The sequence below is a fragment of the Podarcis liolepis genome, assembly GCF_965112155.1.
Source record: "Podarcis liolepis genome assembly, chromosome: 11".
In the NCBI taxonomy this organism is placed as follows: Eukaryota; Metazoa; Chordata; class Lepidosauria; order Squamata; family Lacertidae; genus Podarcis; species Podarcis liolepis.
Window position 1 is genome coordinate 1,454,133 of NC_139565.1, and position 13,639 is coordinate 1,467,771.

General features: G+C 42.4%; 1 protein-coding gene across 13 annotated transcripts in view; it reads right to left on the reverse strand.

Moving 5' to 3' along the window:
• Window positions 1–13,639, reverse strand: part of TRPM3 (transient receptor potential cation channel subfamily M member 3) — a 425,647-nt gene that overhangs the window by 136,366 nt on the left and 275,642 nt on the right. For all 13 annotated transcript variants that reach the window (XM_083464747.1, XM_083464736.1, XM_083464740.1 and 10 more), the window contains exons 4-5: window positions 10,487–10,700; window positions 9,197–9,321 (exon numbers count right to left, since the gene is read on the reverse strand). In XM_083464747.1, coding sequence (XP_083320873.1) covers window positions 9,197–9,321; window positions 10,487–10,700 — 339 coding nt within the window. The remainder of the gene's footprint in view (window positions 1–9,196; window positions 9,322–10,486; window positions 10,701–13,639) is intronic.

Below are 13,639 nucleotides of genomic sequence, written 5' to 3' on the forward strand. Positions count from 1 at the left end.
GTTGATGGCCTTTCAGCTGCATCCCTGGTGGCCCGCTGGAATGTGGAGTTAACCAGGGCTATGGACTGTCTGGCTCCGAAGCGCCCTCTCCAATTACATGGAGCCTGGACAGCCCTGTGGTTTTCTCCAGGGCTGAGGGCAAGGAAACAATAGCTGAGATGGCTAGAGCGCCAGTGGTGGAAAACTCATTCTGAATGGGACCAGACACAGATTAGAGCTCAACATTGAGCCTACCAAGTGGCAATAGTGATGGCAAATACGACTTTCTTCACCTTCAGCTTCACCTTCAGCAGTGCCATCAGGGTACGGTGAGGGTCCCAAGATCTTCTGCAATGATTTTGCTAAGTTTTTTTGCAGATAAAGTCGCTGAGATTTGAAAAGAGGTAGACGCCACCGTGGGAGCAGGGCTGGGGCGGAAGGGTGCCAGATTCCTGGTCTAGTCAAGCTGCGTGGGATCAATTCCAATCTGTTACCTCCGAGGATGTGGACAGGCTGCTTGGACGAGTGAAACCGACCACCTGTCTCCTTGATCCTTGCCCATCCTGGCTCATAAAAGTGAGCTGGGAAGGGCTGGGAGATGGGCTTCGCGGGGTGGTGAATGCTTCTCTCTGTTATTAAACCGCTTCTTAAAAAATAATCTTTAGACCTGGCCAATATAGCAAACTATCGCCCAGTCTCAAATCTTCCATTCTTGGGCAAGGTAATTGAGCGAGTGGTTGCTGAACAACTCCAGGCACGCCTGGAGGATGCGGACCATTTGGATCCCTTCCAGTCGGGATTTAGGCCTCATCATGGGACTGAAACTGCTTTGGTTGCACTGGTCGATGATCTCTGGCGGGCAAGGGACAAAGGTGAAAGCTGTTTCCTAGTTCTGCTGGATCTCTCTGTGGCCTTTGATACCATTGACCACAACATCCATCTGGAGCAGGGGTAGGCAACCTAAGGCCTGGGGGCCAGATGTGCCCCAATTGCCTTCTCAATCCAGCCTGTGGACAGTCCAGGAATCAGCATGTTTTTACATGAGTAAAATGTGTTCTTTTATTTAAAATGCATCTCTGGGTTATTTGTGGGGCATAGGAATTCGTTCTTTTTTCTTCTTTTTTTCCAAAATATAGTCCAGCCCACCACATGGTCTGAGGGACGGTGGACTAGCCCATGGCTGAAAAAGGTTCCTGACCCCTGGTCTAGAGGGGCTGGGAGCTGGGGGCACTGTTATAAAGTGGTTCTGCTCCTTCATTCCGGGCCGTGTCCAGAAAGTGGTGTTCAGACCCCTGGGCTGTCACTTGTGGGGATGCCTCAGGGTTCTGTCCTTTCCCCCATGCTTTTTAACATCTATATTTAGCCGCTTGGAGAGATCACCAGGGGGTTTGGGCTGGGTGTTCATCAGTATGCAGATGATACCCAGCTCTTTTAAATCAGAACCAGTGAAGGCAGTAAAGGTCCTGTGTGAGTGTCTGGGGGCAGTTGGAAAATGGATGGCAGCTAACTGATTGAGGTTGAATCCTGACAAGACAGAAGTACTGTTTTGGGGGGACAGGGGGTGGGCAGGTGTGGAGGACTCCCTGGTCCTGAACGGCGTAACTGTGCCTCTGAAGGATAAGGTGTGCAGCCTGGGAGTCATTTTGGACTCACAGCTGTCCATGGAGGTACAGGTCTGGTGACTAGGAGTGGCCGCTGAGACCACATAACACCGGTCCTGAAAGACCTACATTGGCTCCCAGGACGTTTCCAAGCTCAATTCAAAGTGCTAATGCTGACTTTTAAAGCCCTAGAAGGAGCGTCTCCACCCCAATCGTTCTGCCTGGATACTGAGGTCCAGCGCCGAGGGCCTTCTGGCAGTTCCCTCACTGTGAGAAGCGAAGTTACAGGGAACCAGGCAGAGGGCCTTCTCAGTAGAGGCACCTGCCCTCCCATCAGATGTCAAGGAAATAAAAAACTATCTGACTTTTAGAAGACATCTGAAGGCAACCCTGTTTAAGGAACTTCTTAATGTTTGATTCTATTTTTAATATTATTATTTTTTAAAAAAATATTTTTTATTAACCAACCAATCAAATAAAATCAAATCAAATCACATAAATTCCGAATTACAAAGCCGAATTTTAAATTTTTGTTGAGGGGACCGATATTTCAAGTTTCGAAGGGGGATTCCGATCATCTTCTTGCTACTGCGTTCATATCCAAATCAGTCCAAATAAAGTTCATAATTCTATCCAGTCTTATCTTGCTGTTTCCACATCTCATCTTGTTCGTATATTTTTTCTTTTTTTCTTTATGATCTCTTCTGATAATCTCCTTAAGCAGATAAACACCAATTATAACCTGTGTGGATTTTTCCATTCGTCCAATCCTCATATCGAGATGGTTTCCATATATCATCACTTTCATAAATAACACCGCTCTTTCCATCATTAATCTCAGGATCTGTCGTTCTTAAGTCCCACTGAGGAGTCTCACCCACAATATAAAAACAGCTCTTTTCCTCCTCCCAGATTCAAGTCCTCCGACAGAGCTTGCCAACATGGCGACGGTATTTTTAACTGCATCATTCCAAAGCTCTTAAACTTTCCACACTTTCTTAAAACATGCTTTGGTTAGAAAGTTTATTTCCACACAGTCGTAAATCCACAGCTCAAGTCATTAAAACGGCATTTCTGACTTGGGGGGGGGTCTTGTTTAATCACATAGAGGGAAGAAAGTTTTTTTCCCCTCCCCCATCCAGTCCCTTTGCCATACCGAGTCTTGGCATATGTTCTCATGATTGATTCTTGTTCCTCCAACTCGTCTTGTTTATCAGAGAACTCTTCAGTTAGCAGTCTTTACTCCCCCTCCTTCCTTGAAATATGTGCATTCGCTTCTTCCTAATTGTTCCTTTTGAAGTTCTTGCAGCTAGCAGCGCGGATCAGAGACAGCGTCCAGGAGCACCGAAATCCACAGGAGGGCATTCTGCCTAGTGCCCCCATCCCCACAAATTTGGGGGTGGTATAGGGCACAGCAGGCAAGGGCAGCCCTCCCCACAACCTTGGGGGGGGGGTAGGGAGGCTATTTACTCCCATCACAGCCTCCTAATTACCTCCCATGGGTCGGAGAGATGTTATTGTCAGCCATCTTCCGATGCGCCCCTAGTGGCCCCTCCCCAATTCTATTTTTAATATTCTGTTGTGAGCCGCACAGAGTGGCTGGGGAAACCCAGCCAGATGGGCGGGGTATTGTTGTTGTTGTTGTTATTATTATTAATAATAATAAATATTGTTGGACCAAAGTTCAATTTGGATAACTGTTTTATCAGTCTAACAGAAGCATCCCAAATCTGAAGTATATTTTACTTCCAAGAACATAAGAAGGCTGAGTAAGATTTTTTTATTATGGTTGTTTACAGGAAAAAAATAGCTACTAGCAGATCCAGTCTTGTTTTTCTATGGCTTCTTGAAACTCACATATTGTTTTCACTTTCTAGTTGAATGGTAATATTGCTTCCAACTATTATCCTCAGACAACACTCAAAACCACAATGGAAAGGAATCACAATGATGACATTTATAGTACCAGATAGATTTCAAAAATTATGTCTGAAAGCACATTCAAACCTGATGTTGTAAAAAACTAGATTTCAACGGGTACATGCACCGAACGTACCACATATTAAAATTACCTGAGATATAACATGCAGGCTGATCCTATGTGTATCTACTTAGGAGTAAGTCCCACTGAGTCTCAAACATGCATGCGTGGGATTTCGGAACTATGCCTTCTTAAGTGCTCTTTAAAAGTTACAGTACCATCATGGGAGACACTGCTTTGCCATTTCTTCCCATGGCACTGCTGTACCATCAAAGGCCTGTGATTACATTTGTGGGTACTATGAAGCTGTCACCTGAGAAAGATCAGGGAGCGGGGGGGGGGGGGGACCAGGTGGCGCGTTGGAAGATGGCCGACAATAACATCTCTCTGACCCATACGAGGTACTAAGGGGCTACTATGGGAAGTATGTAGCCTTCCTGAACTCCTCCAGGATGTGGAGGAGAACTGCCCTGCCAGCGGTGTTCACAATGCACCCCCTGAAACGAGTGATGGGGGTGCCGAACACTTGGCAAAAGGCCCTCGGTGAAGTCAGACCTTCCTGACGCCGATTCCAATTAGTGCGTGCTGGTTGCTTCAGCTGGAATTATAATTGGAAACATACGATTGGAAACGAAAGCAATGTTCCAAGACGAAGCTGGAAAGTTAAGAGTTTTGGAATGACGCAGTTAAAAATGCCGTCAGCATTTTGGGAGGCACTGTCTTAACTCTTGAGTCTGGGAGGAGAAAGAGAGAAACAGAGTTGTCTACATATCGTGGATTAACTCCTCAGTGGGACTTAAGAGAGAGACAACTGCCTAATTTACGATGGAAAGAGCGATGTTATCTACGAAGGAGATGATATATGGAAACCACCTGGACTTAGATTGGAAGAACGGGAAATTCACACAGGATTATTACATTCACTTATCGGCTTAAGGAGACTAACAGAAGAGATCGTAAAGGAAAAAGAGAAATTATATGAACAAGATATTGTGGAACACCAAGATAAGATTGGACAGAACTATGAATTTTGTTTGGACTGATTGGGACTGATTTGGACATTAATGCAGTAATAAGAAGATGATTTGAATCACCCTTTGGATCTTGAAGTATGGGTTCCCCCAACAAAATTTAAAAATTTGGCTTTGTAATTTGGAATTTATGTGATGTGATTTAATTTGATGTGATTGGCCAGTTAATAAAAATTATTTTTTAAAAAAGGAAACGAAGCTGAAAGCACATACATCAAGTAAAGCTCGAAGATAAGACTGCTGATTAATGGATCTCTGCGACCAGGAGTGACGGATGGATAAGGAAATCTTCTGATGAATCACCATAAGGAGACTGTATGTTTGGAATGAAGGGGTGGTGGTGGAGGAAAAAACACTTTTTTTCTTTGCATGATGTGATATTAATAACCCTTCACCCCAGATATAAACAAGATTGTCATGTTTCTATGAATCATAGGCAGGATTTTAAGAACTATGTGGGACGGAGTATAAGGAAAGAAGACTGCAGAACGGTGAAAAAGGAAGAAATTTTTATGACGCAGTTAAAAAATGGCGTCTCGCCATGACAGGTTTACTGAGGAAGAAGGACTGGGGGAGGAGAATCAGGATTGTTTGAAAGAGAAGGAATGTTGGCATGTAAGTTTGACCTGACAGAACCCCCAGACTCATTTGTTATTTGGTAAGCCTGAGAAAAATAAAGGACAGATCGGAGATTAACTTTGTTTATGGAAGCGTTGTACAGAGGCTGTCCCGGATCGATATGATTTTTGGAAAAGTACAAAATCCACATAGAATGCCAGCTGTTACCCTGCTTATGAAAATCATCAGAGATTGCAAAGAAAGGAATTTATGATAACAACAAGAAGAGAAAAGAAGTAACAAAGGACTTTCCGGATCAAACTGGAGAGAACTGTCTAATTAATGCAGTAAGATAAGTGATGCTGTTTTGGACTCGAACCGAGCTTGATGTCAACAAAATTTAAAATTTGGCTGTATAATTTGGAATCAATGTGATAATGTGATGTGATTGGCCTGTTAATAAAAATTATTTTTAAAAAGAGAGAGAGAGATCAGGGAGCAGCTTTGCAGTAAAGATCACTTACTTGCAGGCATCACTGTTGCAGCCATTAAAAGCAGTGCCCAAACATGTTGCAATAACTTTGACTGACAGATGTCTAATATTTGAAGAGGAGACACTGCTGAAAGAGCAGCTCAAAGTGGGTGGGTGAAAAAGCAGCTTAAGATCCTAAATCAGACTATTCATGCAAGTTGTTGTTTAGTCGTTTAGTTGTGTCCGAATCTTCGTGACCCCATGGACCAGGGCAAGTCATGAGACACAATTTTCTTAGTTCTTCAACCATATTGGACCACCAGAATGTAATCTGGTTAAGGAATATTGACAAAAGATTATAAAGGTAATTTCTGGATTATTTCAAATAAACATAGAAGTTAATAGGGATTTGTTATTTTCGGGAATATTGGGAAATAACAAAGTAAAAAGTAATAAGCAAGAGTTGTACAAGATTATGATTTTAGCTGGAATGCCAGTTATTGCTTTGGGATGGAAAGAAAAGGCCAAATGGAATATGGAAAAATGGAATGACTATGTTTTTGAATACGTACAATCAGAAATATTCACACAGATAGTGGCAGAGGATAGATGGGAAAATAAATGCCAAAGAATCACAAATAAATGGGCATTTTACAGGAACTGGATAGAAAGAGGGGAAGCCAACCCTAACATACAAGCTTGAATGAACAGACTGTGTACATGGATAAAGATATGAAGAAGGAAGGCCTGATGGGGGGGAGGGCTGGAGTGGGGAGGGAGGGGGAAGAAGAAGAAAAAAAGGAAACCGGATGGTATTTTGAATTGATTTTGTTATGTAAGCCTTTTTTCAGAAACCATATATATTAATGTTATGTAGTTATGCATTGTAGTATGAATGAATTTTGTTTTGTATTCTTTGTTTTATAGAATACATATAATAATGTTATGTTCAGTGGCGTAGCGTGGGTTGTCAGCACCCGGGGCAAGGCAAGTAATTTGCGCCCCCTAACCCGTGGATTTGCGCCCCCTAACGCTAACCCCCAGGTGTTGCGCCCGGTGTGGCCGGCCCCCCCTGCACCCCCCACGCTACGCCACTTGTTATCTTACTAAGCAAATTTAATATAACAGTAAAAGGAAAAAACAAACAAAAACATATTGGACCACCATAGTGGACTACAGGAGCCTACACAGTTGTAGCTTTCTTTCTGTTTCTCTCCCCTCACTGTCCAAGAGCATCACAGCATTTAAGCAAAACAGAACACAAAATAGCAATTCAAATCTGGATAAAACAGAGAGAAACATATTTAACTTTAAAATATATCATTCTCATGCATGCATACTTGCACACACCTTCTGTGTGTCCAATTCATGTGCTAATTTTTTGCCTCCCTTTTTGCCTCCAGCTGTGTACAGATAACAAAACCAGTTGCTTGAACTGTCATAAGCAAAGGTTGGTAAGTAGCCATTATATATAAAACTCAGCCACTGACGAACACAGAGCATGTGGGACATGTGCCTTCACAATGTACCCAGGTTGTGACAAGAGAGTGAAGGAAAAGAATACAATTTTGGATTTTGCTGCATAAATCATTGTTCCTAGTAATTATATGTTTCTCTGCCAGGTGTCTGGCAATATTTTCTAGCAAAAATTACCTCATATCATATCCCTACAGAACCTGTTAGAACTAATTATTTGTATAAGCTCCAAGTACACTGTGACTGAATTTCATCCTTGATGATATAGCCTTGATTTAATCAAGCAGTACTCTTCCTGAAGGAGAGATATACTATTCTTCCTCTCCATCATTGAAGCAGAGGACCTAGTTGTTAAATCAGGGGTCAGCAACCTTTTTCAGCTGTGGGGCGGTCCACCATCCCTCAGACCATGTGGGGGGCCGGACTATATTTTGGATAGAAAAAATGAACCAATTCCTATGTCCCACAAATAACCCAGAGATGCATTTTAAATAAAATCACACATTCTTCTCATGTAAATACACCAGGCAGGCCCCACAAATAACCCAGAGATGCATTTGAAATAAAAGGGCACATTCTACTCATGTAAAAACACACAGATTCCTGGACCATCCACAGGCCGGATTTAGAAGGCGATTGGGCCGCATCCGGCCCCTGGGCCTTAGGTTGCCTATCTCTGTGTTAAACCCGTAAGAGAACTGAAATGGAGTGGCTTCAAGGAAACTAATGAAAAGTTCTTTTTCAGCCTTGCTTGCAGGCAGCAACTGCAGGTATCAATGCAAAGCATAAACACTGGCAGCAGGTGTGTGAATGTGGGTGAGACAATCTTAGATGATTATTCTCCATTATTTTATTCAGAAGAGTAAGGATACGTACAAACAGATGTGGATTATGTGATTGCTGCTGCTCATGCATGGAGGTGGTTTGCGGCATCCACATAATGTCATTGGCAACAAAATACCTATTTAATTAGGATCCATACTTTCCATGTTTTCATACTTTCACATTTGCATGGTGAGTAGTGTAGTGGCTGGAGCTTTAGACTTGGGCCACATTCACACCAGACATTTAAAGCACCTTGATACCACCTTAAATATTCATAAAGGTAAAGGTACCCCTGCCCGAACGGGCCAGTCTTGACAGACTCTGGGGTTTGTGCGCCCATCTCACATCTATAGGCCGGGGGCCAGCGCTGTCCGGAGACACTTCCGGGTCACATGGCCAGCGTGACAAAGCTGCATCTGGCGAGCCAGCGCAGCACACGGAACGCCATTTACCTTCCTGCTGGTAAGCGGTACCTATTTATCTACTTGCACCCGGAGGTGCTTTCGAACTGCTAGGTTGGCAGGCGCTGGGACCGAGCAGCGGGAGCGCACCCCGCCGCGGGGATTCGAACCGCCGACCTTTCGATCGGCAAGCCCTAGGCGCTGAGGCTTTTACCCACAGCGCCACCCGCGTCCCACATAAATATTCATAGCTTTCCCCAAAGAATTCTGGAAACTGCAGTTTCTTCAGGGTGCTGAGAGTTGTTAGGAGGCCCTTATTCCCCTCATGGTACTCCAGATCTCAAGAGTTCCCTGTGAAGAGGGACTGTCTATTAACATCTAGTGAACTGTTAAACCACTCTGGAAATTGTAGCTTGGTAGCTATTGAAGGGGAGTAGGGGTCTCCTAACCACTTTCAGCACCCTTAACAAATGACAGCTCCCAGAATATTTTGGAGAAAACCTTGACTGTTTGCATAGCAATGTTAGGTAGTAGCAATGGCATAAGAGGATAGCTATATGTCCTTCAAGGAATAGGTCGTTTCTAAATGATCATTTCCCTCTTCCTCAGAGTGACATCCTCCTTTCCTGAGACCCTCATTCTCCATGACAGCAGGGCAGCTATCAACCTGGGAGCAAAGCACAGCTCATCTACCAACCTCCGTGCCTCTCTCTGCTTTTCAGGTCTGCCACCTTGACCATTTCCTAGAGAGCAGGGGCACATTACACAGAGGACACACCCACAACTTCTGCCCTGCCCAAAAAAATCTGAAAAACTCAACCTTCAAGGACCTATTGGCAAAGCAATGCACTGCAAGAGATCTAGAGACTTACATCCTTGCCAATCAGATCCTCTTGGTTTTCTACAATTCCCCAGGGAGCTATTCCAATAGTGCAGATCTTCCCTCTTGACTTGGAGGCGTGGTCCTTCAGTGCATCCCCAACATGCCGAATAACTCCTGTAAGAGAAAAGCAAGGCAAGTACATGATAGAGGATATATATTACTAACCTTTATAACATGTATGCGCGGATGTAGTTCTAACCCCATGTATGGATTATGGCAAAATATCAAAATAATCCCCCAGTAAAAACAGAACATTTTTGTAAGTAACAGTAAATAGGCATAACTTTACCTTTCTAAAATGCTAGGAGTTCTGTGATTCTATACTTTAAAAAAATTGTGATAGAAAATATCAAATACTGAGTCTTACAAACAAATTATGTAACTGGAATAAGTCTTGAAAATTAAAAGGGAGAAAGTCACCCACTGTGCCATGCATGCAGAAGCTCTGGAGAAAACAGAGGAACTGCAAGCTTCTATATGTCTTCCACTGCTCATTTGCCTTCACAAAAAAATTGCTGGGTACAGAGACTATACCTTTAAAGCACATATTGTTTCCCTCAAAGAATTCTGGGCACCTTCACAGAGTTACAATTCATAGCAACCCTTAACAAACAACAGTGCCCAGAATTCTTTGCGGGGGAAAACATGCTTCAAATCTGCTTTATAGGTAAATTATCTACACAGCCTTGGCTTAGAGAAAAGATGTGACTGAAGAGGGGGAAACGAAATTATGGCCCAGTTTGGGCATGATGGTAAACCATTATTAATGGCTTATGGTGGATGTGTTGATCTCACAGGCTTTGCTGCTCTCCACCAGCCCAGGGAAGAAACAAACCACAATCTGTGGCTTGGAGTTCGGTCTGAAACAGTGATTACAGTTTGCTTTGCTCTAATAAACTACAATCTGCAGCGAAGGTTTCACTTGGCTTGCTGGATGTGGGTTTTTCTAATAGCAGCTTTCCCCCCAATGCAATTGGTAGTGAGGTGCGATTTTTTTTTCAGGATTGGGGAAAGGGTTAAAGTCCTATCCCTATCTAGATCCTGCTAAGAAAATTTGCACTTTAAAAAACATATATATTAAATGCAAACCATGTATTTAATGCCACATTTAGTTTGAATGATGTCTAGATAGAAATATATTAAATGAACATAATGCTGTCTGCTTCATTTAATGCAGTGACAGGATTTTTTCAGGATCCTGTGACCATGAAAAAGCTTTTTATGCCATAGAAAGAATTCCATCTGCTTCAGGGATTTCATTCTGCCAAGTTATTGTTACCTGTGTTTACTCCTCCAGTAAATATCCATGCTCCAGTTGTCATGGCAGCTTTAATGAGACCTTTCCCAAAGACTTGCTTGAGCTTTGGCTGAAGTTCAAAATTCTGGAGACCTCCATGCACAGAGATGAGAAGTTTGGGAAGTTCAAGCTGCCATTCCTTGGTCATCAAGTGTAGAAGAAGATCAGGCTTTGTGTCAAAAGACACACGCACATACTACAGAAGGAAGGGCATTGATTTGAAACAAAAGCAAAGAGTGAAGACGAGAAGCTGGTAATAGACATGCAGCTGGAATATTTACACTTGATCTTAGCCAAAAGACCGAGATGCATCATCATGGGAAAAGACATGGGAATAATTCATTAGGTTTTTGCTGAACTTCTGCACAATGGAATTTATGTGGAAGTTAATACAGAACCAGATCTCAGAAGCATTTGGTTGAAAATCCATCTGTTAACATATAGTTTGAAGAGAAGTGCGACTTAACCAAATAAAATGAAAAATACAAACTCAAGAGAGTAAGATGATTTTGCTTAGTTGATTTTCCAGGGGTTGGCAGACCTGCTGCCTGCAAAGGCCTTCTTAGGTACCCCCAGGGTGAACCAAAATCTACAGATTCCTGGATTCCTTTTTTCCCTTTCTTTTTCTTTTTAATGTACACTTCTAGTATTTTTTAAAACCTGAGACAGGAGTCAAAACTGAGAGAGAGGAGGAAAACATATGTATGTTTGTGTAGACTGTGAGAGGGAGATAAAGTGTGTAAGAGGGGGGGGAGAGAGACGTGTGGTCTCTCTCTCTCTCTCTCTCGTGTGTGTGTGTGTGTGTGTGAGAGAGAGAGAGAGAGAGAGAGAGAGAGAGAGAGAGAGAGAGAGGTGCCAAGCATGAGCCTGTGTCAGAGAGTGTGATGTGCCCACATGTTGTTATCAGACTGATCTAAAAAATGGCAAAACTTACTCAGCTCAGCTCACTCCACAGTAGTCATGGAGCAACTTGCTAATGAACTCAGGAGAGTTTACAACTCATATAGCATGGGAGTCTCTGTGTCAAGTTGCTTTGAGCAAGTCACTGGCTGCATTCAGAGGAAACCATAAACTCTGTGGATGTGCCAAGGCAAATCTCAGCTTCTCATTCTCCACTCTTTCCCTCTAACATGGCCACAAAGAGGTTTCACTTTCATTTTTATCTGATGGCTTAGAACAAATGGCTTAGAACAGGGGTGGCCAACTCCCATGAGACTGTGATCTACTCACAGAGTTAAAAACTGGCAGTGATCTACCCCCCTTTTTAGGGGTTCAGGTCTAAGTTGTTGAGCTTTTGGGGAAAGGAAGTAAGCACCATTTTGGGGGATGGCTCAGGCCAAAGTTGTTCAGCTTTTTTTAGGGGAGCCAAACTGGTTGAGCTTCTTTGAGGGGAGCCAGTGATCTACCACAGATGTCCAGTGATCTACCGGTAGATCACAATCTACCTCATGGACATGCCTGGCTTAGAACAAAGGGGAACTGGAGAGAGGGAAGAGTTTGCTGTTACCTCCAAATGCAACCACTCTCAACCTCGTCTATCTCATAATATTGTGAGGATCGAACAGGGTAAGAATTTGAAAGTGGCTTCTTTCTTCTGCACTGGAAAAACTGAACTGTAGTTTACAGTGGACTGATGAAGCAGAATGGATATGGCTTGACTTATATGGAAATTCACAATTGTGGCACATTATTTTTGAAGATGATGAACCGGCAACACCATTAACGCTACCGCTTACAGGACAAGAAGAATAAATGGAGTGTTGTGGCCTCAAGTTTACTAAATTATATTGAAATGGATGAGTAAGTTCAGTGCACAATGTCTAGCTCTAATAATGATTTTCTCAAACATGGTAGCTGTCAGAAAGTATTAGATTGTAGAAAGAGTTTATTCAATGTTTGCTAGAGGAGCAAGTACCAGGCCTGCCCAACTGTTTCTCTTCATGCCTGCAGCATTGCAGTTAAAAGCCGAGGGCAGTGAGGGACCTTGACATGGTGTAATCAAGGTTAACAAGCTTCAGTGAGAATGAAGGGTTGCTATGTGATTTTGTGTTGTTGAAAGACAAGTTTCTGGGTTTGAGGAATTTGGCTTTTTAAGCTTCAAATAAAATTTTATAACTATTGGAATGAAAAAAGTAGTAATGCCATTTCCTAATCTATGTCAGTCAAAGCTCTATATGTGTCAATTTGTAGGTAGCTGGCATGAACTTCCTGAATGCCTCTTTATGGGGCTCATTACTTTTGCCAATTAGCAGTTATTCTACACAGCATTGTAGACAGCATTAACGTCAAGGAAATTTGAAGAGAAGCTTGCAGTTTAACCATAAAAATACTGACCAGGCAAATGCTACCAGGTAATGTGGCCAGCCTTCAGTAAAGCTATCATGTTGATTTGAAAATTAGTAAGATAATCAATAGAAATAAATTTCAAGTGAACATGAAGCAAAGAGCAAAGTATATTCTTTCTGTGAAGCGAACAAATTACTTTTATGGAGATAAGCTGAAAAATTATGAAACCACACATGGAGGTTTGCATTGTGTTTTAAAGTTACATCAGTATCTGACAGTGCCTGATGTTTTCCTTGGAAGTCTGACAATAAGCATTCCCTCATTTAATAAATGTGACACACTGCACTGCAGATAGAATTTGGTTATTCTATATTAAAAAAGAACAATTTTAATAAACAATACATTTCTGTTACATTTTTCCTACTGCAGAAAGCAGTGGGAGTTGATCTGCTGCTCACCCATCAGGAAAACTGATAAAACTTTTATTTTATTTCGCAACAGTATCTAGTCCTCTGGGGTCACTTTATTCAAAGCCGTCAGGCTCACATTTATCTCCAAAAACTACTGTTTGCCAACAATGTGAAACATCTTCCTATTGAACATGAGCTCACTGTAAAACTGAGCAGAGACTTTTGTATTGTATTAGAACTTGCCTTACAATTTTAGGAAAGAACAAGGTAGAAGCTTTCCTAGAGACGGAGGGCAGAAACATGGAAACACTGCTGAAAATGAAAGCCATGTATTGGCTCTCCACTCCTTTTGATTTTATTGTATTCCAATATAATTACACTTAAGCCCCATGCCTAACTGCAACCATGCTTGGAAAAACATTTACTGAGGTAGACTATG